At 37.6% G+C, this 26,219-nt stretch overlaps 1 protein-coding gene across 1 annotated transcript; it reads left to right on the plus strand.

The window, feature by feature from the left end:
- Positions 1-5,645: 5,645 nt before the first annotated feature.
- calb1 (calbindin 1) lies at positions 5,646-25,852 on the plus strand. Its single transcript, XM_082149368.1, has 11 exons — positions 5,646-5,782; positions 6,066-6,142; positions 14,784-14,858; positions 15,435-15,515; positions 16,846-16,902; positions 18,917-18,994; positions 19,078-19,133; positions 19,292-19,331; positions 19,413-19,466; positions 22,221-22,292; positions 23,442-25,852. The coding sequence occupies exons 1-11, from the start codon at positions 5,704-5,706 to the stop codon at positions 23,553-23,555; spliced, it is 783 nt and encodes a 260-aa protein (XP_082005494.1). The 5' UTR covers positions 5,646-5,703; the 3' UTR covers positions 23,556-25,852.
- The last annotated feature ends 367 nt before the right edge of the window (positions 25,853-26,219 follow it).

Genomic DNA, 26,219 nt, shown 5'->3' on the forward strand with positions numbered 1-26,219 from the left:
CACACATTTAAATCCATAATACTGTAGATAATTAATAATTTTCTAGTCCTGCAGGATATCTGAGGTTTTCTTGTCATTGTAAATGTTGAGAGGAAGGTCAATTTAACTTATAAAGAATTCCTGACATCAAAATGACTCCTGTCAGAGTGACAGTTAAATGGGATAATTTCCATTGAGCATTAAGATCAACACTGAAAGTGTTAAACTGAATACAAAAGACTGTAAGCAGGAAGTCATCTAAAAGTTTTCATAAGTGTTTACAACTTAATTATGTATATAGCATTTTCGTATAACCATTTATTGCATCATTGAGTTTTCTATTATTGTGAGCCTACGGACAAAGATTAATTTGTTTTCAAAACAATATGAACCAAACGTAAAAAAAAAAAAAATCATACAAAGTGATTTTGCTGATCTATTTTGACAGACGCCTAATGTTTATCAAATATTAATCAATCTAAATATTAATGACTAAAATGTTCAGATTAGCAGATTGAAATTATAAATTAGTGCTTTATCTATTTGGTTAGTCTTTTAAGATCATAGTGACCATGTTAACAAACACTGGTGAATTTGAATGTCCTATCATATACACTGCATCCCAACATCTGAAGTGTAGATGAGTTGTTTATGTGCAGGTATTTATGTGATAATGTCAGTTACGGTAAAAATAGTAGCTTGGGGCAAACTATTTTGAATAACTCATATAATTTACTTTCATTTTTGCTCTTCTAAGATGCAACTTTCAGGGTCAAAAAGTCATTCTTCTAATTAGCCCCATCTTATAATGAGTATTCTTATCAATAAAATGGATTTTTACTTAATCAGGAGTTTTGAATTGTGTTGATGTTGCGGGCACAACCTTCTTTGATTTTCCTTGAATGTCAAGTGCAGAAACCAAAAGTTCACTGGGCCCAAATTCGCATTCCTGTTTTTTTTGGAGTCAGCATGAAATATTGCTCCCCTCTTAACAGTCTTTGAATCTTTTAAAGTTCTGCTAGAAAGACGGATCTAAAACTCTTTTCAGACTGTTAAATCTCTCACTAAACATAAGGCTGAACTTCGACCATTTAAGCTCACAGCCTCACACATACATTAGCAAGGACGAAACTGCTTATTGTGGAATAATCAGAGAAATCCAGACCTGCTACTTCTTCCCAAATGTCATCATGGTTAGAAGCTGTTCCAAAATACCCCGGACAAAATGTCTGTGTGGTTGCTGATACACCTGTCACAGATTTATAGCGCAGTAGGCAATTTGCTGCTATCTGAGGGACAAAAAAGTACTTTATTTATGTTAGACGTCCAGGCTAAGACCGGCTGTAATCGGACTTCCTAAGAATAGCTGGCAATTCATTTGGCAGCAAAGCTGAATTAGTTTGTGAGAGAGATACAAATTATTGAAAAATAATAATGCAAGCATTTTTCACATCACAATGATTTCAATAAAGACATTTATATTTGGAAAAAACAAAGTCAAATTTGCAAGTAAGGAATGTCATTTAAAATAGGCATATGAGTGATCAAGACAAACAAAAATAAAACACAAAATGATTCCCTTTTCCCACTGGTTGCTCAACAGTGATCTGCTTAATGGATAAATTGTTCTTCCATGAATAACATACACTGAGGCATCTTTTAGTGAGGAGAGTTTCTACACCAATTATAAAAAGTTATACGAACAACAAAACTGTGTTGAAAACTATGCAGTAAACTATCATTAACTAAGGCATTAGCTAACACAATATTAAAAAGTTACCATAGTTTAAATCACTGTAATATTGAGGTAATATAAAAACACAAACCAACACATTCTTACCTGTGAAAGTTTATTGCATTTCTTCAGGAATTTAAATCTGAGAATTGTTTTAACAACCAGAGGCTGTGCAATGCTGTGCCATCTTGGAAACCGTTTTTATCGTTTTCTTATTATCGAAGTGGTGCAGTGTGAAACGGCTTCTTGGACAAGAAAATTGTTTGGGCAGGACTTGATTTTGTCCATTGGGAATTGATTGGATTGTTGGATCATAGTCGTTTGCTATTGCTGTGATCTCATGTGATTGACAGGTTGTCCCACCCTCGCTGAAAAACGGTTAAAAACATACATTTACACACCAACCGCAACTTTCAGACTCTTTCAGATTCTTTCAGATCTTTCTTTTTTAGCTTGACTGTCATGAAAATAAGTTTCCAACTCTTATTGCAGGTATCATATGGCGTATATCTCAGCATCTGAGGTGTAGATGAGTTGTTTTCATGTGCAGGTGTCACTGTTTACTTGCTAAGGTGTGATGTAAGCTCCTCACAACAATACTCTGCAGGAGTGTTTCATAATGGCCTGGACTCACACTACAACTGCCAGCCAACCCATCTGTGTGTCTATACAGCAATTAGTGACCAACACCACAAACATATGTCACCCTGTCCTGCTTCTCTTTCTCTAGAGGCACAGAGAGGTTGATCAGGAGTCTGTATTAACTCATTGGTTCTGTGTTGTGAATGTGGACCACTAATGTTCTGAGAGCTAGGGACCTACAGTATAGGAAACACCAGTTCTGTGATAACATATTCATCATTAGCACCATGTAGTCTAATTTAAGCTTATCTGCCAGACTACCAGGGCAGTTCTGTGTGTGGTGACGATGGTGAACTGTCTTTCTGTCTGTCTGTCTGTCTGTGCCTGCCTACCTGCCAGGCAGGATGCCATTACAGAGGACCAGAGACCCAACCGTCATTTGTCTGGGCAGAGCCTCGTTGATTAACATATGGAGAGCAATTATCTCATGGGTCATTGCTCATTTTTACAAATTAATGTTCTGTAAATATCTGAAAACCAACAAGACAACCGAACAAGGGGATAATGCACAGAGGCAAAAGGAAAATCAATTCCGTAAGTTCAGCACTAAGAATAATTCATACACAAAGCACATACACAAAGCTACTGAATTGTGAAGGCCAAGCAGTTGTAAAAGCCATGTGACTGAACTGCAATCACATTGCAAGTTTAACTTTGAACAAAATATGTACTCTAGAAATATCCAATGTAAAGTAGTTCTGTCACACACACAAAAAAAGACATAGGGCTACACTAGCTCACTAAACCAAACCCCCAAAGTCTTCCAAACTAAATCAGTGAACTAAAATCTAGACTCGTTTTTCCACCTATAGATCACTTTTCTTTATACACCTTGATTTCTGGAATCCAATTGCAAGCTTTATCCTCAAAGGACCCAACTGGCACAGGATACAAGGATTAATTAGTGTGAGAAGAATTATACATTGACTTTCAGAGGACAGACTTTAAAAGGAATTCCGTCATTTTTAAAGCACTGTTAAACATTTGCCAAATTATTAAAGGGGTGGTATAATGCCCTTTTCACAAGATGTACAATAAGTTTCTGATGTCCCCAGAGTGTGTATGTGAAGTTTTGGCTCAAAATACCCCACAGATATTTTATAGCATGTTAAAATTGTCACTTTTTGAGGGTGAGCAAAAACAGTTTTTGTGTCTGTCCCTTTAAATGCAAATGAGCTGCTGCTCCCGTCACAGAGCGAGGGCGGAGCTTCAATAGCTCCTGTATGTGTTTGTGTGTTTGCAGCTCCAATTACCCCACACAGACACACACTGAATACTTTTTAAAATACTTTTAGCCTTTTATGTTCAAACCGGAGTCAGACAATGACGGAGAGACTCGAGAAGAAGTGACAACATGTAGAATGCAACAGGACATTTCTGAATGATTAGTTGATGAATGTATATAGGCCTACTGTAGCTGATGTGGAGTTTACTATCTTCTAGTCATTGATTAGCATATTATGTCATGATAATCTATAAATCGCGTTCCCGGGGGCGGGGGTTCATGTAAATTCAAGGGTTGGTGATGTCACTAACCCCGAGGAATGTTGTGTAGTCCCTACCAGCCGTTTGTTGTAGTCCTTAAAAAACGATTTCTTTAAAAGCAAATATCTTCCTTTTCTTTGAACTTTGAGCATTGTAACGTTGCAGCTGTTGTTTATGCTCAAACATTACACACTAACTAAAGTTAGAAAAGTGGAATCATAATCAACCACACCTAAATGTAAAATGTAAATGTCAGGGTGCAAACTGTTGTTATAAAATTGTTATTTGAGTTAAACGTTATCTAAAATGTTTTTTTTTTGTTGTTGTTTTTTTAAATAAACCACAAAACGATTAGCCTATACTGAAATATTTGTGATGTGCAAATAGCTAAATGACAGTAGCTAGCTTTTTCTTAGTATTGCCCGAAACTGACTACAACAGAAAATGCGCAACACCTGTTGGCGTATTCTGGTAAGTAGGCCTGGCTACTTAAATGGTTATGGTGGTATGGTGGTATTCTGGTAAAGTAGGCCTAGGCTACTTAAATGGTTATGGTGGATTCAATGGTGCGTTCAAGTCATCTCCTAAAGATCGTATTTACAAGTTGAACGCACATGGACGCCGAGTGGGAAGCTCGGGATTTTCTTTAAGTCCCGATCTTTACGAGTTGGGGGCGTGTCAGTGAGAAACATGGCGGAATACCAAAATACTTAAGTATTCAGCAGTGATATTGTCAGGCTTTTCTATTTACAGTGCATTAAGCTAATTGCCTGCACAGAATATGATGGCATAATAATATAACAATGTAACAAGTTTGCAGTGGCTTCATAAATTCATTAAAAACATAAAAAAGCAAAGCACACCTGATGCACATTTCTTTGTTGTTCATTTTCTAGAACTAGAGTTTAAGAACCTTGCTGTATTTTTGTGTAATTAATTAAGAGAAAGTAGATGGCGGTGTAGAAGGATAGCCTACACAAAAATACAGAAAGGTTTTTAACTTTATTCTTCTAAATGCATGCTATTAGGCTATAGTATGTGCAGGGAATTAGCTTATTTAGTTTTAAATAAAAAGCTTGACAATGTATCTGCTAAATATAGCCTATAAATATGGTATTCCAACGTTTTTCACTGACACGCCCCGCCCCAACACATAAAGATTGGGGCTTCCCATTCGTATACGACTTTGTGGTGGCGTTCATGTGCGCGGTCAACTAAATACGAACTTTTCGACATGACTTGAACGCACCATTAGTTCATGTTACTTAATTTGGTGTTCTGGCGAAGATGAACTAAAGGTTTTGAACGACACAAGGGTGAGTAGCCTAGCCTAATGACAGAATTTTCATTTTTGGGTAAACTATAACCCCTAGGCCTATCTGTTTGGACACTCTGAGTAACCTGAATTATAACCTACGCTCGAAAACATTGTTAAAACTAATAAATGTTTGGAGAAAATATAGGCCTAAAAGACATTTACCCTCCCAAAAGTAGTCGATGAGACTGAGAGTAAGCGAATAGCGCACTTCATACATGTCAGATTGTGATCTTTGAATTATTATTTTTTTGTAGCCAGATGCTCCACAGTTCCTATTTTGAGTTGTATTAGTGTCGTGTGCTCGGTTTGGGGTTTGTTTGACATCCGCGCCTGAAAGAAGTCCTGATTGAAATGCGTCTCACATCTGTGTAGCTCAGCACTATATTGCGCGCTACCTGCGGTGTGCGGAGACAGAGGTGCGCTGGGCGTTTGCCATCATCCGAGGGGAGGGGAGGGAGGAACTTCACTTAAATACTGGAGACATCAGAGAGCCATTCTCACAGCATCGGTCTCACAGCATCAGCGCCTGATACACGGAGAGAACATGGCAAACGCGTACCTGCAAGGAGTAGAGATCTCAGCTTCTCAGTTCCTGGATATATTCCATCATTATGACAACGATGGTAATTTATTTCCTTATTTTGTGGATTTTTATGAACTGAAACATTTTTGGGGAAGAAAAAAAAAAAGGGATTATTCTTGCCACCTGCTTTGCAACTGGTTTCCAAAAGTTTGGTTGTAATTATTTTTGTCTAATTTATCTTACCTATCTGACATGCATTAACCTGTGGGGTATACCGTTAGTCATTTCAGATGGTTTTGAAATATACTTTTTGGCAGACTGATGAAAGCTCATCTGAATTGAAACTGTGTTGTGTCATTGATTTGGGGTGTAAATGCTCTCAGGTAATGGATATATCGAGGGGAAGGAGTTGCAGAATTTTATCAAAGAACTTCAGCAAGCACGAAAACAAGCAGGACTGGTAAGTCAAACTGTTTTTTTAATCTACAGCTGCGTAGTGATATCAGCTAGAAGGCAGGGATTTATGTGACATACCAAGAAGGGTTGATAACACAATATAATAATAATAATAACATCAACCGTAACAATAATAAATTACACTTAGTATGAATAAATGACTATGATTATTATTACTATAAATACAGCTAGCTGCCAGCATCAGTTAATGGAGTCCAAGCAAAAAAGTAATTTCTGGAGAAAATGACAAAATATAGACAAAAATAGCCAAATCTTTAAATAAGGGTCCTATGTAAACCATTTTTTTTCTTGATTGTATTTTGCATAGCTTTATTTTCTACTTCTTCTTCAAATATAACATCCCCTGAAATTGGAAAATGATTAAATTGAATGTGTCCTCACATTTTCCTATATATAATAATGAATGTGTGTTTGCGGTGTACACACACACACACACACACACACACACACACACACACACACACACACACACACACACACACACACACACACACACATTAATATGCTTAAATAGGATTGCTCTTGATGGCCATTTTGTTTGATGTGCAAGCAGCTATCAGATTGATTAGAGATTGCTAACTTCCCTGACTAAAGCGCATGGAAGTTAGCGTATGGCCGACTAACAGCAGATGGAGATGCATTGGTACTCTACTGATATTCCTGCAGTTACTTGCTTTACAGTGCTAAAAAATACAATGTTGAATTTCAGCCCCCAAAAATGCAAGCCCTGAAAATACAATGCATTCAAATGCAAGCACTGTTAATGCAATGCTTTTTTTATTATAATTTTTTTTATTAGTGCAACTCAATAGGCTTTTTTTGTTTCAAAGACATTTGTCATTAATTTACCTCCATAAAACCTTTGCAAACAACTGTTATTTAGTTGCATCTCCCCCTATGGCCATAAGTAGAAAGAAATTCACATGCATTATCCTGGTGTTGGATAGTCCAGGTTTATGAATGTTGGACTAGGCATTTAGAAGATATATGTCAAGAAGTAAATATGGGCCACACCCTAATATTTTACTAGCTTGTGTCTTTAAACTGCTTTGAAAAAAAATCTTTTTACAACTTTTTAGAATATGATGATACATAGCAAAACGTCATGTAAATTAGACTAACAGCCTAGAAGAAGTTTGAAAAAGCTATTTTTTCCAGAAAATAAAAAAAATAGTAGAGAGCACATCAAGTTTCAGAATTAGCAAAAACATAGCATTACATAAAATATGCTTATAGCGTAAAATTGTCGGAGTGGTTTGTACTGTTTGCCTGTGAAGTGGTTGAAATTTTGGACCATCCAACCTGGGGGACCCATCTCGGGTCTCTGTAATTTAGGTTCTCTGATGCCCAAATAATAATAATAATAATAATAATAATGTGTAATAGTATAATGTATAAGTTTAAAATATAATAAAATGCTCATTAAAATAAATGCATATTGTATATTAAACATAAGTATGCAAATGAAAGGAAAAGATGAAAGAATGAATGAAATTTATAATAGATAATAAATATAATAACAAGATAATAAAAGTAATAACTTTATTACCACTAAAAAATAACTGCAGGCACCACTGCCCCCCGCAAGATAATATCTGTCCATGCATTATATGAGGGTGTGAGGTGTTGGTCATGGTCACAATCCATCTAAATGGATCTCATTTTCGTTCATCAAAATGAACCATCTGACCTTTTTATAGAAGATATTGCAATTTTAGTGGCATACACATTGTCTCCAGTATAGCATTTATAATAAATGATGGTGAATTCCTTTGCTGTATCATATGATGGAGTGGCTTGTTATCAGACCTGTTAAAAGCTCTGATAGAGGACAGAGACTTTGTCCCAGTTTGTCTCAGTCAGCAAGTTAGAGTCAGTCTGTCTCCCCATCTGTGTCCATGCACATCTGCTGCAGGCTCCTCCCCTCATTTGCTTCATAGAGAATAAATCCTCATTTGCGTTTGTTTTACAATACTTCTGTAGTTGCAATCTGCTGGTTATGCTGTTATCTATAAAGAACAGCAATGCACAGTGTGTAGAAAACAAAGATGAAAGAGCCAAAGCCTCATTGGAGGGAACTGCGTGCAGACTTGATGTAGTGGAATGACCTTGGATGAAACTCATTACTGGTATACGAATGATGGTTTGTTCTTGTCTGGAAAACGCACATGCTAAAATTGCGAAGTAAACTACATTCATAAGGGCCAAGAATGACTGAATAGATGCTGAATACTCTGTAACTGAATGACTGTAATGAATGTCATAATAATAAATGTGAAGTTTCCAGTTCTTCTATCATGAAGGTCAGAGTATGTAGCAATTTAGCAGTTAAACTACACTCACTATGGACAATTCGCCCAAAGCAACCCGGGTTAAGTGCTGTACTAAAGATCTCAAGGGTCGCTTCTTATGGGATCGGATTATAAACTATAAAGGCCCGTTCACACCAAGAACAGTAACTGTAAATGTAACTAATGATAACTATATTAGTGTCCACACCAACGGACAATAACGTTTATTATATGCCTGCACTGCAGTTTTGTCATCTGCCACTTTAAATGCTCTACCCTTTAAAGTCTGGTGGCTTCTGATTGGCTGTCATTGTTTTTATCATTTATCAGCTGGAAAATAAATCATTCTGAAAGTGATTCCAGTTATATCGTTTATCTGTGCCGTTATCGTTATAGTTGTGGTGTGGACTCTGCTACTTTATTTTACATTTAGAGGAATTTGCAGATCATTATAGTTGTATTGTTATAGTTATTATTATTATTATTATTACGTCCTTGGTGTGATTGGGCCTTAATTGGGCAGGAAGCATTTACATTAATCTATATAGCAGTTGCTCGTGTGGCTTAGGACCCTTGGAAGTAAAGAATTGGAAATGTAAAATATTACCAATACATGTTGCTAGCAGCAAAATTCACCAGAAAACACACCTAATTTTAAATGGCCATGAATGGTGAAAAAGGCTGAACCTGATGATGTAGGCCTATTTGTGAACCACCAGTATATTACAGTATGACACTTTGTGCAAACCTGCAACCTTCAAGTTACCAGCACTGAGTTTCAGCAATCCCACCATCTGTATTTTGTAATTGGAGAATTCAAATATACCTACAGGTCTGCAGTTGGTCTGACATTGTATAAAACAGTGCCACTTGTCCTCCATGTTGTCCCTGAAGTGGTGTCCAGTGGCTTTGCTTTATTGAGATTCCTATGTCGTTGAGTTACGGCTCTATTAGGCATAAAGAGGAGGTGATGGACTGTGACAGGACTGAGGAAAAGCAGCCACTGGGTCATTTCACACCTCTAATGATATTGTGCTGTGCTTCTGTGCTCCCTAAATGTCCCTCATGGGGCTCTGCATATATAACAATTTAATTTATTCAGATTTCTAGACAATGCATGTGTTCAGGTGTCATTTAATCTTATACATGTGCCCACGTTACTTCAGGTCTGCTCGCCTAAAACTCTTTGAATAAGGCCTACTAAAAATGCATTTATAGACTCACATGGACCTCAAGTCAACACACAAACTTCAATAATTGCAAACATCAAATGAGTAAAAAAATGACCTCACCCAACAAATAACTAACACTGATGAACAAAAAACAATATCAACAACAGCAGCATAAAGACAGCTAGCAGCAAAACAATACTTGATCACTAAATGCATTATTTATGCATAAATGCATGCTGGGAGCTGACAAACACTGAACAAATCAACATTTCTCAATATGAAACTGCTTGTTCAGACCACTCGAGTTGGGATTACATGTAGGGGATTTTTTTTTTAGTAGACTCAAATTAATTCACACACCATATGTAACGATTTAACTCTGTTACTTACGATATTATAATAAATAAAATTTTGTGTAAATCTTGTTTAATGCAAATAAAAAGAGCAGATGCAGTCTATGTCAGATGCAGCTGGTTTATGTCAGGCCCCACGTTAAATTTACTCCACTATTACTACTAATCATTACTAAAATTGCAAACTCCCTCTGTTTATCATCATCTGAAAGAAGACGACCTAAACCGTTTCATTTTCAATTCTTTAAATCATGTTTTAATTTCATCCCTCACTGTCCTCACTGTCATATCAGCTGAAGCAGAAATGTTTGGATGAACATGTTGATCACTTCTCCAGAATGAAACCAGAGAACAGAAGGATTTCAGGATGGGTGTGGAATTAATAAATGGGCCTTTTCAGTCAATCACATGGAATCCTCTGCGTATTAAATATAGAAGAGAGTTTCACAAGTCTACCTCCATTAATCATTATGGTAGCCATTATAGATACCATCACCAGTTCAGAAATGTTAGGCTTATGGGTAAAGAGCAAGAAAGGGTCCTGACAAAAGCATTGCTATAAGTAATACGATTAATGCTCGTATAGGTAAGAAGTGACAAACTGCATTATAGACCAATAAATGAGCAGAGATCTACAAACAGTTATTCTAATGTTTATATTCAACTGTATGGGTCACCAGTGTAATGTCATTAAAAAGTTGCCATATTTTCTGACAAATAACAAAAAAAAAAATGCCAATTTCACACTATAATAGAAGCAAATAAACTTCAAAACTTTAAAAGACATTTTAACAATTTGAATTAAAACAATATATACTTATGAGGGAAGAATAAAACTTGATTAAGGTATTTATCTGACTAAATTATTAACAACAACAGGGTTTAATTTTACTATACAAATTGACATTGACTACAACATAATTATTCATATTTTGTTGATTCTCTCATTTCTTCTTTGACAGCCTGGTCAGAAATGATCACACAATTTGGCATGTGTCATTGAATTAACACAAATAAAACGGACTCCAAGCACAACTACGCAATATTCTTACAAAATCTAACAAATTTTAAATTATATTTAAATAAAGGTTGAAGATGACATCAGTTTTGGCCACTATTGTATACACAAATGTATTTAAGTAACATTTTTTTTTTTTTTAAAGACCTACATCACATATCTAATCCAGTATTTTAGTATACACTTCATTTAAAAGTCTGCATTACACCAGTGCAATGCCCTTTCAGAAATGCCTGCTTGAGGATATGCTTTCATTTGTCTCAGCCATCCTATTGATTCTCACTGAGTCTGTAGTAAGATATATAACTCTTGGTAAACAGGCAAAAGTTTAGAAAACTTGGTGGGTTGCATTTTATTGGCATATCATAAGGATGGAACAAACTGGAGTCTGCGGGGCCTAACTTTCATCAAAAGCATGACCTCATCATGTGAATGAACTGAAGTGTTTCACATTATTATGACCGCCGCTAGCGTAGCTAGCCGGTCATATAGGGATTGTCAAAGTTTTTTTTTTTTTTTTTTTTTGTCACCTTACTGAATTTTTCGTCAACGATACCAGGGACACCGAAGCACCGGGGAACATGAAATTTGGTGGGCATGTAGCCCCACTAGACTTCTAAGGAAAAATTTCGTTTGGTCCCCGGGGGCCACTCCCCCCCCGCGCTGGGCCCCCCCAAACCCCCAAAAATGCAGTTTTTCCTAAATAACTACCTGAACCGTGGCACCGAGGATGAAGAAATTTTTATGGTATGTTGGTCTACTAGACTTTTACGGAAAAATTTCGTTTGGTCCCTGGGGGCCACTTCCCCCCCCGCGCTGGGGCCCCCTTAAATTTTTCGTCAACGATACCAGGGACACCGAAACACCGGGGAACATGAAATTTGGTGGGCATGTAGCCCCACTAGACTTCTAAGGAAAAATTTCGTTTGGTCCCCGGGGGCCACTCCCCCCCCGCGCTGGGCCCCCCCAAACCCAAAAAAATGCAGTTTTTCCTAAATAACTACCTGAACCGTGGCACCGAGGATGAAGAAATTTTTATCGTATGTTGGTCTACTAGACTTTTACGGAAAAATTTCGTTTGGTCCCCGGGGGCCACTTCCCCCCCCGCGCTGGGGCCCCCTTACATTTTTCGTCAACGATACCAGGGACACCGAAACACCGGGGAACATGAAATTTGGTGGGCATGTAGCCCCACTAGACTTCTAAGGAAAAATTTCGTTTGGTCCCCGGGGGCCACTCCCCTCCCGCGCTGGGCCCCCCCAAACCCAAAAAAATGCAGTTTTTCCTAAATAACTACCTGAACCGTGGCACCGAGGATGAAGAAATTTTTATGGTATGTTGGTCTACTAGACTTTTACGGAAAAATTTCATTTGGTCCGCGGGGGCCACTTCCCCCCCCGCGCTGGGGCCCCCGTAAATTTTACGTCAACGATACCAGGGACACCGAAACACCGGGGAACATGAAATTTGGTGGGCATGTAGCCCCACTAGACTTCTAAGGAAAAATTTCGTTTGGTCCCCGGGGGCCACTCCACCCCCGCGCTGGGCCCCCCCAAACCCCAAAAAATGCAGTTTTTCCTAAATAACTACCTGAACCGTGGCACCGAGGATGAAGAAATTTTTGTGGTATGTTGGTCTACTAGACTTTTACGGAAAAATTTCATTTGGTCCCCGGGGGCCACTTCCCCCCCCCCGCGCTGGGGCCCCCGTAAATTTTTCGTCAACCATACCAGGGACACCGAAACACCGGGGAACATGAAATTTGGTGGGCATGTAGCCCCACTAGACTTCTAAGGAAAAATTTAGTTTGGTCCCCGGGGGCCACTCCCCCCCCGCGCTGGGGCCCCCCCAAACCCAAAAAAAATCAGTTTTTCCTAAATAACTACCTGAACCGTGGCACCGAGGATGAAGAAATTTTTATGGTATGTTGGTCTACTAGACTTTTACGAAAAAATTTCGTTTGGTCCGCGGGGGGGGAAGTGGCCCCCGCGGACCAAACGAAATTTTTCCGTAAAAGTCCCCCCCCCCGCGCTGGGCCCCCCCAAACCCAAAAAAATGCAGTTTTTCCTAAATAACTACCTGAACCGTGGCACCGAGGATGAAGACATTTTTATGGTATGTTGGTCTACTAGACTTTTACGGAAAAATTTCGTTTGGTCCCCGGGGCCACTTCCCCCCCCGCGCTGGGGCCCCCGTAAATTTTTCGTCAACGATACCAGGGACACCGAAGCACCGGGGAACATGAAATTTGGTGGGCATGTAGCCCCACTAGACTTCTACGGAAAAATTTCGTTTGGTCCCCGGGGGCCACTCCCCCCCCGCGCTGGGCCCCCCCAAACCCAAAAAAATGCAGTTTTTCCTAAATAACTACCTGAACCGTGGCACCGAGGATGAAGAAATTTTTATGGTATGTTCGTCTACTAGACTTTTACGGAAAAATTTCGTTTGGTCCCCGGGGGCCACTCCCCCCTCCCCGCGCTGGGGCCCCCTTAAATTTTTCGTCAACGATACCAGGGACACCGAAGCACCGGGGAACATGAAATTTGGTGGGCATGTAGCCCCACTAGACTTCTACGGAAAAATTTCGTTTGGTCCCCGGGGGCCACCCCCCCCCCCCCGCGCTGGGCCCCCCCAAACCCCAAAAAATGCAGTTTTTCCTAAATAACTACCTGAACCGTGGCACCGAGGATGAAGAAATTTTTATGGCACATCAACCTAGCCCATAATCACTCATTTGTGATTTGCGCCCCTCCCATAAAAAATGAAAATGCAATATTATTCTGCTTTAATCGCCCCTATCTTCAGTGGAGATGTTCAGAACTGCACCATATTTCATGTGTATGATTAACTTGACAACCTCTGGGGGTATCCTCTCCTAAGTTTTGTAGAATTTCATCCATGGGGGGGTATAAAATAAATTCATTTATGTGCACATTTAGTGACTGTACACTCATCGGCCTGTAGATGGTGCTGTTGAGCGAAGGGTTGCTGGTTTAGGATGATACTGTCACACACACACACATGCAGGAATACAAACAAACGCAAGCATGCACACACACTGACATCCACACGCACAGACACACACCCATACACACACATACAAATCCACATGCACAGACACACACACACACAAACACACACGCGCACACATGTACGCACACATACATACACGCACAGACACACACACACACACACACACACACACACACACACACACACACACACACACACACACACACACAGACACACACATACACAAATACACACACATACACACACACACACACACACACACACACACAGACAGACATGCACATACTATTACTTTTTTTAGGTATATACATAAACACGCAATACAGCCAAATTACTCCACGTCATTTATTTTTGTGGAAAGCCAGTGCAGGCCTGAGCGGCGGTCATATTTTGTACCGCGATGCGGTACATCTAGTTTTACTGATTTTTGCACAGTCGCCGCTCTCCATCCTATGCCAAGATGGGCAGGCTTTTTTGAGGAATGAGAACTCCGCTCGTCTGTATCAAAATCAGTATGAAAACACAATCAGCATTGTGCAATGAAGGCTGAAGATAGCTGCACATCCCATCTGTCTGTGTGTATTTGTTCTTACACATCAATGGCTTTTAGAAGGCAGAAGAAATGGTTTGTAACAGCCGGAAGCTTGATTGTAACCACTGAAGTCTGCAGCAAACTGTAGTTTTTGTTAGAATGCAAGAAAGTTAAAGAAATTATTCTTTAGGATGCCTGTTTGTTGAATTGTCATTTTCTTTCCAGGAACTAACCGACAAAATGAAGGCCTTTATAGAGAAATATGAGCAAAATGCTGATGGGAAAATAGGTATCATTGAGGTAAGGAAACTAAAAATGTATGCTATGGTATTACAATGATATACTTTTTTTAATTAAAATGATTTAATGAGATGTGACTGTTTAAATGTCTGTCGCCAGCAATATTGTTTGGCAGACACAGACTGTGATGTTTAGGCTCCAATTTTTTTTTTAAAGGTTTGGCTTGTTGACATTGCAGTAAACGACATGAGCTTAACGTTTCTCTGTGTTGATTTACCGGAGAACAAAAATGTTTGTTCGTTTAAATTATGCTTTCATCCAAGTACTGTGAGCCACATTTGACCATCAAAACATCAATTGTAAAAACAGAATTGTTTGTTCACATTGTCAAATCTGTAAACTGTTCAAAACGGTGAAAACGTGTGGATTTACTGCAATCAGTGCAGCTGTCAGCGGCTCTCTGGAGAGGTTATCTCTGATCAGATATCCTCAGATCCAGCAGCCTTTGACACTTCATAAACTGACATTCCTTTTCCTTCATAGATGACACTGTCAACTAGTCTTTCCCTAGGAATTTATGCACATTACATTAATCAGAAAGTGCAAAAATGAACTTTTTCTTTCCGTCTTTCACAGCTGGTTCAAATACTTCCCACAGAGGAAAACTTCTTGCTATTTTTCAGACAACAGCTGAAGTCTTGTGCAGAATTTATGGAGGTGATTCTAAAATGTACACAATTTAAACAACCTGTGCTGACTATAGAATAGATAATACCATTGCATGTCTTGAAGCATAATTTTTTTTAAATATACAGAGCAATATATTTCGGTAAACTACACTACCATTCAAAAGTTTGGCTTTTTTTGGCTTTTTTTTAAAGGAATTCATATTTTTATTCAGCAAGGATGCATTCAGTTGATAAAAAGTGGCAGTAAATACATTTATAAAGCTACAAAATATTTCTATAAAAATGCTCTTTTGATTTTTTTATAAAAAAATTCCACAAAAATATTAAGCAGCACAACTGTTGTCAATATTGGTAATAATAAGAAATATTTCTTAATCATCATAGCACTATCACAGAAATGAATTAGGTTTTAAATTAAATTGTAATAATATTTCTGTAACATGTAGGCTATAGTCTGTTTTGGTTTTGTTTTCTGTTGTTTCCTGTGCTCTTAGTTCATAGTCATCATTAGTTTCCTTGGTTGCTAATTAATTTACACACCTGTTCTGTTTTCCGTTGATTACTCTCTGTTTGTATTTAAGCCCACGGTTAATTCGGTTCATTGTTCCGTGTCATCAATGTTTTATTTGGTTGTCGGTTATTTCATAGTTATCTCCTACTAGATATGTGTTCTCTTGTAGTTTCTGCTCATTAAAGAAAGTTTTTGTTTTTCCTTGTATTCGTGCGACTCTCTGCAACCAAGCGTGACATTTTCACAATATAACTTTTTTTTTAAACTATATTATAAGCTTTGGTTAGCATATAAGAGGCTTCTTTCAAATATATTACAAAATCTTATTACATGGCTTGCTTGAATTCTAATGTAGAATGCGGTCTGTTATTTCTTGATAACAGACCGTTGCTAAGTATAACACACCGTTGCCATGCAAAGCAGAGCGTTGCCATGGACACGCAGGATTCTAACCGTAGAGACGGAACGGACTATTTTCTTTAGCGGAAGCAATACAATAGTTTTTAAATCAATAAACTCCTTTTTAAATCATTATTTTGTGTCAAATTATTGATTTATTTGGTAGGTAGCCATGTAATAAGCGGGATAATGTAGAGCGAGGCGGTTGTTATAGTGAATACAACCCCGACAGGCTGATCAGGACCCCTCGCATTGGGCTCCTGATCAGCCTGAAGGGGTTGTATTCGCTATAACAACCGCCTAGCTCTACATTATCCCTTACTTACTGACCCCAACTTTTTAATAGTAGTGTAAATGTTATATGTCTTTTAAAATAGTGGCAATTTAAATGTAAACACCGAATCTGCAGATTTCTGTAACACATCCATGTTAATAATTTCTCTTCCAGGCTTGGAGAAATTATGATGCTGATCACAGTGGATACATAGAAGCTGATGAACTTAAGGTGAGAAGCAAACTTTAACCATTCAAATGAAATGTGCTCAGTGAGTAACCATCTCTGTTGATGAATTTAACCATGTTCTGCTGAGATTGACTTTTTATGCTCATTGTGTGTGAAGACCCCAGTGCTATTTAATACTAGTAATCTTGAAACTATTATTTTCCCCCTAAAATAAATGTTGCTCTGACCTAACCAGGACACCCTTACAGCTTTAACCCTCTATTTGACCAAAAAGTGACTGTTATCCAGTAGTAACATTTCTGGTTCTGTGTGAGCAAAAACACATTGTAGAAAAACACAATAAAACAAATCCAAATAAGCAGGAGTGCACTGCAGTCACAATAGGTAAAATGTATTGCAGCTATTCATTATCATCTGCTCATATGCTTAGAAAAAAATCATATCAACCAGTTGCTTGAAAGTTTGTTATTTGGGCTAGTAAACTGGCCTTCAGATCTCAAACATGGATATGAGGGTTAATATCTTTTAGGTTTGGCAGATAGTTAAGCATTTTGACACTTGGCACACAAACTTGGAAATGAGGGTTAACATCTTTTAAGTTTGGCAGATAGTTAAGCATTATGACACTTGGCACACAAACTTGCTGACAAGCATACTTAAAGTACAATTCCACCCTATTATCTCTTCACAATCTTGTCTCATATCAGTTATGACAACCTTTTAAAGTGTAAACCTATTAACAACATATAACGGACCTTAAGATGCAAGTCATCTCAGAAGGCGAAATGTAAGAGACCGATTCATGAGGTCAGTCATAGCAATATGGGATTACCCACATTGGAGTTTCCCTCTTGTAAAAAAGTCAATCTAGGTCTTTCTCCAGCATGTGGACTGGAGGGTACAACAACAAACGGAACAAAATATTTAATTTCCAGATCAACATTAATAACCATATGCAACCCTCAAAGGGGCTTGTTAAAAGCAAGTACCGAGGATTTTGGCATTTAAATTAAAATGGGGAATGGTTTCTTTGAACATCTGCCAGATTTACAGTCAATGATTTGATGAGTGCAATCTGTTAACACTGGACCGCTTTTGGACCCACTAATGGACCTCCGGTAGGAAGAGGAAATGCTGAGAGCTCTGTGAAATATGAATGTTGCATTTTGGAAACAGCACCACTATAAAAAACATAAAATGGATAGTTCTGGCCCTTGATGCTGATTCGTCAAAATTGGTTATATTCCATAGTATTGCAACAGTGCACTTTTTGTCAGAAGACTTAGTTACAAAGAATTTTTTTTAAGTCTGTTCAAGAGTTATAGACATTATGCGCCAGAGAAACAAGTGCGCAGACATCTTTAGAATATTGTCTTTGAACTTCCGTTCTATGGCATCGCTGTCGAAGAGTAATTAGCTGGTGAAGGGGATTTACTTATTGTAGAGTTAACGAAAGTTATCACGAGCATTGTAATGTTTAAAGCAGATGTCTTAACATATGTCAGTAGACCGGGAAGATTTTAAATCGGGCAGTTAATTCATAAATGCGTAAGATCGCTGTGGAAATACAAACTGGAAGACAAAAGACAACAAGCGCTGCGCGGAAAAGGGGCGGAGCTACATAAGGTCTATAAGACCTGAAATATACCAACCAACTACAAGACTGTGAATTTAACCACTTTAATGAGTGTTGTAGTTTTTCTACCAGGGGTTTTGCTGCTGAACATGAGTATTTTGAAAATAAGTTGAAAATTTGCTGATGGTTTCAACAAAAGCATATACCTTTGATTAACAAAATCATTTCTCCCACAAAGAAAATGAATCTCTTATGCTCAAGGCTGCATTTGTTTAACTAAAAATTGACAGTAAAGCTTGTGAATTGTAAATTAGTTCAAAAGAACATGTATTTGAAACAGAAAATGTTTTGTAACATTATAAATGTGTTTACTGTCACTTTTGATCAATTTAATGCTTCCTTGCTGAATAAAATTTAATAAAGAAAAAAATCTTTATTGACGCCAAACTTATATAAATGATCCAATCTAATGTTTTTCAGAACTTTTTGAAAGATCTGCTGCAGAGGGCTAAAAAACCATATGATGAGAAGAAATTAGAGGAGTACACACTGACTACGGTAAGTGAACTACAGAGCCCAACAAATAGCCCTACATATGTATTTTGAGGGAATAATTTTTTTTTTTTTTTTTTTTTTTACAGTTGAAAATTTTTGATTCAAATAAAGATGGGAAACTATGTCTGTCAGAAATGGCACGGTTAGTGAGCTTGCAAATTTCTTATGAATAATTATAATTTGCTATTAACTTTGCTATACAAATATGGCCTCTCTCTCTCTCTCTCTCTCTCTCTCACACACACACACACACACACACACACACACACACACACACACACACACACACACACACAACAGGCTGTTACCAGACCAGGAAAACTTTCTACTAAAATTTCAGGTAAATCTGCATTAGTAATCAACCCATAAATGCTCTGGATTTACCCATACCCACCTAAAACTGTACAAATCTTTTCTTCAGGGGGTAAAAATGGCCAGAAAAGAGTTCAACAAGATTTTTGAGTTATATGATCAGGTAAGTCTCTTGCATTGATCAGTCATTCTTTTAAATGGTGTAATCATCAAATTACTCTGTGCCTGGCCGCCTTAAAATAACTCAAGCCTAAACTTAATACTGGCTGATTTTTTGCATTACCAGGCATGCATACTGTAGATCAGCCAGAGTGTCTTCTATTGTACAAGGCGTGAGGAAAGCAGCCATTAGTATGCAAAGACAGTACTCTTTCTGGATAGCACCTCTAACACCATTGAAGCCCTGGCTCAATTGTAATGTATTACTGTGTCCCTGAATAGGGCAAATTCCTCACTGCTGATGACAGCACCCTTGATCTTTATTGATTGGCAGGTTCAAGTTGCGAACTCCCATAGAGACTGGCTCAAATACACACATACCCATTTTTGGGCTATTAGAAAACACTGCTCAATGATGCGGCATTAGAGGTGGCAGCATATGCTCAAAGCTCTGAGGCATTTCATTACAGAGACACCGACTGCTGGTCTGCATTTAGCAGACACATGGCTTTGCCACATACTGTTTGCATTTAATGCAAAGGCTAGCTTGTTCTTTCATCAGCTCATTAAGAGATGATTAAAGGCCACATTATGAAAATTATGGAGATACATGGACTTATTTGACCGACTTATTCTTCATTTAATTTTTAGATGCCTTCTAAAATGGTATAATGTCATAAAGATGTTTATTTTTGATGCAATATGGATACATTAGTTAAAGCACTCAAAAATGAAAATTACCATTAACTTTGGTTTTGTTTTTTCAGTACAACACAGAAGTTGAAATTTTTAAAGAATCGAAAGGACAATTTTTTAAATATAAAATTCAATGATATATTATTATTAAAATATATTATTAAAGGTGTATGTGTGTACACACGCACACACACACACTTTTAATGAAAATCCATAAGTATGTGCACTATATTCAAATAAGTCCATGTGAAACTTTGGAGCATATTTGTAGCCCCAGGTTGCAATAAACTTATTTTACTTATAAGAACTATGTAAAAAAAAAAAAAAAATATATATATATATACACTCATCTAAACGATTATTAGGAACACCTGTTCAATTTCTCATTAATGCAATTATCTAATCAACCAATCACATGGCAGTTGCTTCAATGCATTTAGGGGTGTGGTCCTGGTCAAGACAATCTCCTGAACTCCAAACTGAATGTCAGAATGGGAAAGAAAGGTGATTTAAGCAATTTTGAGCGTGGCATGGTTGTTGGTGCCAGACGGGCCGGTCTGAGTATTTCACAATCTGCTCAGTTACTGGGATTTTCACGCACAACCATTTCTAGGGTTTACAAAGAATGGTGTGAAAAGGGAAAAACATCCAGTATGCGGCAGTCCTGTGGGCGAAAATGCCTTGTTGATGCTAGAGGTCAGAGGAGAATGGGCCGACTGATTCAAGCTGATAGAAGAGCAACTTTGACTGAAATAACCACTCGTTACAACCGAGGTATGCAGCAAAGCATTTGTGAAGCCACAACACGCACAACCTTGAGGCGGATGGGCTACAACAGCAGAAGACCCCACCGGGTACCACTCATCTCCACTACAAATAGGAAAAAGAGGCTACAATTTGCACGAGCTCACCAAAATTGGACAGTTGAAGACTGGAAAAATGTTGCCTGGTCTGATGAGTCTCGATTTCTGTTGAGACATTCAGATGGTAGAGTCAGAATTTGGCGTAAACAGAATGAGAACATGGATCCATCATGCCTTGTTACCACTGTGCAGGCTGGTGGTGGTGGTGTAATGGTGTGGGGGATGTTTTCTTGGCACACTTTAGGCCCCTTAGTGCCAATTGGGCATCGTTTAAATGCCACGGCCTACCTGAGCATTGTTTCTGACCATGTCCATCCCTTTATGACCACCATGTACCCATCCTCTGATGGCTACTTCCAGCAGGATAATGCACCATGTCACAAAGCTCGAATCATTTCAAATTGGTTTCTTGAACATGACAATGAGTTCACTGTACTAAAATGGCCCCCACAGTCACCAGATCTCAACCCAATAGAGCATCTTTGGGATGTGGTGGAACGGGAGCTTCGTGCCCTGGATGTGCATCCCACAAATCTCCATCAACTGCAAGATGCTATCCTATCAATATGGGCCAACATTTCTAAAGAATGCTTTCAGCGCCTTGTTGAATCAATGCCACGTAGAATTAAGGCAGTTCTGAAGGCGAAAGGGGGTCAAACACAGTATTAGTATGGTGTTCCTAATAATCCTTTAGGTGAGTGTGTGTATATATATATATATATATATACTTTTGTGTTTAAAAACATTATGAAATATATCATATAAAAAAAAAGAATTTGGAAAGACATGACGGTGAATAAAAAAGAAGTTGAAAAAAGTAAAAAAAAAAGTAAAAAAATTGGGGGTGAGCTTTTCCTTTAAACCAAAGCCATTACATATAGTACCTTTTTCAGGAGGAGGTTTAAATATTACAAGCCCTCTAAAGGAAGTTACTGGCCCACTTTCTCTGGCTATTATTTCTTCAGAGCACCAAATGTGCACCCCAAGACTCAGCATGTCATTGCATTGACTCTGTGTGCAAAACCGATCCTAAATGCCCTGATTTCCAATCTCTCCCTAGAGAACATTTCATGAGGCATCCCTAATGTCTGAATAGAGAATACAGGAAATGATGGTTAAGTGGCATGACGCTGAGTTTCCTCAGTGGCTGTCACACATCTGTGCTTGTTAATGTTCACTATGCTTGCTGCCTCTCGCAGGACAGGAACGGTTACATGGACGAAAATGAGCTTGACGCCCTCCTCAAAGACCTTTGTGAGAAAAACAAAAAGGTACGCATCTAAAAACCAGGCTAATCTGAGGTTTCATGCTTTCATTTTCTGAGATCTGTTGATGTATTCTGGCTCTCAGTTGAAGCCCATGATGGGCACAAACAAATTTCTTCAAGCAGACTCGTAAAAGAAATCTAATCTGCTGCTGCTGCACGTGGGTTGCATACAAATTATTCACTTTAGAGCAGGACAGAGAAACTTTACATTATGCAAGGGAGAAAACTACTGTGATACACGACTATCAATTTAAAAAAGGAATAGTTTGGGTTCAGTATAAGTTCAGCTCTAAGAAAACCATTTCAATCTCTCAGTTTGTAACAAAATAAATAGACATAGCACATAGACATGCACTGGGTGGATGTCTATGGGGAAAAGCATTCTGCAAGGTTTGAAGATGCCATGAAGTTCGCTTTTCTTTCCCGTGCCAATGTATTTCCTTTTAAAACAGGAAGTTTGAATAAATAGCCAATTTGATACAAATCTGTGTAGTGCAGGATTTCATCAGTATTTTTTGTCCATTTTCCTGGAAGAGAAAGACTAAATTTTAAAGGTGAATATTGTCAACTAGCATATAGATCACCTCAAAGCTAATAACTCTAAAAATGACAAATTTAGCAGTCTACTACTTTTTCTTGTCCCCTTCGATTTCTATTTCAAGTGCATAACTCGTGAATTCATTTTTAAATGTATTTGCTGCCAATAGTCTGAACATGGAATATACTTTTAAATTACATATCTGCAATACCGTTCAGAAGTTTGGGGTCATTGAGACATTTTAATGTTTTTGAAAGTCTTTTAATTTTGGCATTTATTTTATTTAAAAATACAGTAAAAACAGAAATATTATTGAAATATTATTACAGATATATATATAAAAAAAAAATGTCTAGATTAATATATTTTAAAATGTCATTTATTCCTCTGATGGCAAAGCTGAATATGTATTAGCCATTATGCCAGTCTTCAGCGCAGAAATGTTGTAATGTTTTCAATCTGCTTTTTAATTTTTAAGTAAATTAATTTAATAAAAAAATAATAATGTTCTGCATGTCTGAACAAAGCCTCTCAGACTCAGGAAAACTGAATATGTCTAATGCCACATTGACAGACAATAAAATCACTGAACATGCTCTTCTGATCTCTTGACAGGTTCTAGAAGTCAACAAAATCCCGACGTATAAGAGCGCCATCATGGCTCTGTCTGACGGAGGCAAGCTCTACAGAACAGAGTTAGCGCTGGTGTTGTGCGCAGAGGAGATGTGAACTCCTCCATCTGTACTCGCACCATCTCAGAACCCCGTCCCCAGCTCACATGTGATGCGTAATGTAGCTAGAACCTTCTTACGTTCTTTCATTTTGAACATGGATTTCACATAGACAGGCAACCAGTGGCACATACTTTTCAGTTTGTTGTTTCTATACTGTTTCTAAATGTACAGATTTTTTTAACAATGACACACGTACAATACAACCTGCACTGCATAGATGAACGCTTCATTTCCCTCAACACGAGGAAACCCAAAAAGCTACCAAATTCCCATCATGATTTTAAAATCCAAAATATTCACCAATACCTATTCTGCAAATATAATAAGTATTGATTTATCTAACACTATCATAGACAAAAGCAATAATGTCCTCAAGGAATGCTGATGAAACATGGCCTGTTGGTGGGATCTATATAAAACTCAAAGGCTACAAAATATACTTTTGCGATGCATGTTTATACTGTAGCTGATGGCAGGCCCTGCTAGTGGGGTATTTTTGACTGCAAGCACATGCCGAACGTAATGCATCGCCCCAGACCTGTCTTTAATGTTAGATTTTGCACTGTAAAGAATGACATGCTCCTCTATGCTGAACACCACAGACACTGTGTAAGAAGATATTAAACTTATTGAATGACTACTTGTATCCAGTTGTGTGTCATACTGAACATCCCTCAGTCCCTAGAAATCAGCTTAATATTGAAGTAATGAAAGGCCTCACCTGTTTGCCTTTCTTCTGTGGAAAAGTTTTTCCCCATACAATGAAAGTCAATGGGGTCCAATGTTGTTTGGACCCCATTCAATTTCATCGTATGGACAAAAACAGTTAAAACATTTTTCTATTTTTTTTCTTTTGTGTTCCGGAGTAGAAAGTAAGTTAGGTTTGGATCAATATGAGTAAAAAGATCTCAAGAAGCTCATTGTGTGGTTTGGTCCAACATATTCATAACATGCAAATGTTAGTTTGTTCAGTAAATAAAATCATACTAAAATTGAATGCCTGGTTTGAAACAGTACATGAAAATAAAGCTGGTGTTGGGGAGTTCTGGCAAAAGCACAAAACAATTCTCAGTAGAGTTCCCCTCTCCATTTAAAGTTTAAACAGATCATGATCTTATCTTATAATTGAACAGTTGACCTTCCCAAAGCGGACTCTGCAAGACATAAAACTTCTGTCATTGTGAACAAACAGAAACACTCAGAATCTAAACCTTTGTTTAGTTGGAACTTTGATAGCTTGGCTGAAGTAAATCATCTAGGATAGCTGCATATTGAAAACACATTTGATTTACATATTTTCTCATATCTATATCAAGATTTTATGGTTGGAATTTTCGATTAAACACCTTTGGACTGGAACACCAAGGATGAATCGTATTCGAGAGAAATGCCTTTCTCTCTCCAGTGCTGTAGCCGGAAAATTGTTTTGATACCAGAATTTCAATGCCAATTTATGAACTATTTTATCACCCTGCCAGTAGTGATTTAGGCTGCCCTGAAAGTGCCACATTGAGGCTAACTGATATTTAGCACTGATGACTTCGAGGACATATACCCCCGGTTTCACAGACAAGGTTTAAGCTAGTCTTAGACTAAAATGCATGTTTGAGCTGTTTTTACTGAAAGCAACTTTCACTGACATACATATCTTAAAATATGTCAGTTCCATTGTTTTGTCTCGAGATGCACATCAGTAATGTTTTTTTTTTTTTTCTAAGGCACGTTTATAAAAGCTACTTAAATGCCCTAACTGAACTAAGGCTTAATCTTGGCTTAATCTAAGCCCTGTCTGTGGAACCGGGGCACTCAGGCCTAAAACTTAAATATAAATTAATTAAATCCAAATATATTAAATTACACAATAATAATGTATAATACTATTTATAAAATACATATATAATTTATGAAATAAACTACACTACCTTTCAAAAGTTTGGGGTCAACAAGTTTCTTTAAATAAATTATTTTAATTTAGCAAGGATGCATTAAAGAGACAGTAAATGCATTTACATTGTTACAAAATATTTATATTTTAAATAAATGATGTGTTTAACTTTCTAATCATCAAATACTGACAAAAAGTATGTTTCCACGAAGAATTTAAGCAGCACAACTGTTTTCAACTGAGATAAGAAGAAATGTTTCTTGTGCACAAATCAGCATATTAGAATGATTTCTGAAGGATCATGTGACACTGAAGACTGAGTAATGTTGCTGATGAAAATTCAGCTTTGTCAAAGGAATAAATTTGATTTAAAAAATGCTGAAAAGAAAAGCTTTAAATAAATAAATGCAGCCTTGGTGAACATGAGAGTCTTACAAAAACATTTTAAAAACCTTGCGGACCTCAAACTTTTGAACATTAGTTTTTTATATAAGTTTGTATATATATATATATATATATATACAAATAAAGGTATAACATTCAATGAACAGTGATTTATATGTGATTATCTGTACTACACAAGCATTATAATTTACTATAAACAAAGGCAGGTCAACAAGAAAAGATGCAGTTTTCCATAAGGGTACCACACCAGGGTTTTTTTGTGCTGTCAAGAGCCCATCAAAAAAGACCACAAGCAGTAATATAATATAATCTGGAACTACTAAAATGAATAAAAAATGAATATGGAGACTCCTCAGTGGTCATTTTAAT

Source organism: Leuciscus leuciscus, assembly GCF_965113295.1.
Source record: "Leuciscus leuciscus genome assembly, chromosome: 20".
Lineage (NCBI taxonomy): Eukaryota > Metazoa > Chordata > Actinopteri > Cypriniformes > Leuciscidae > Leuciscus > Leuciscus leuciscus.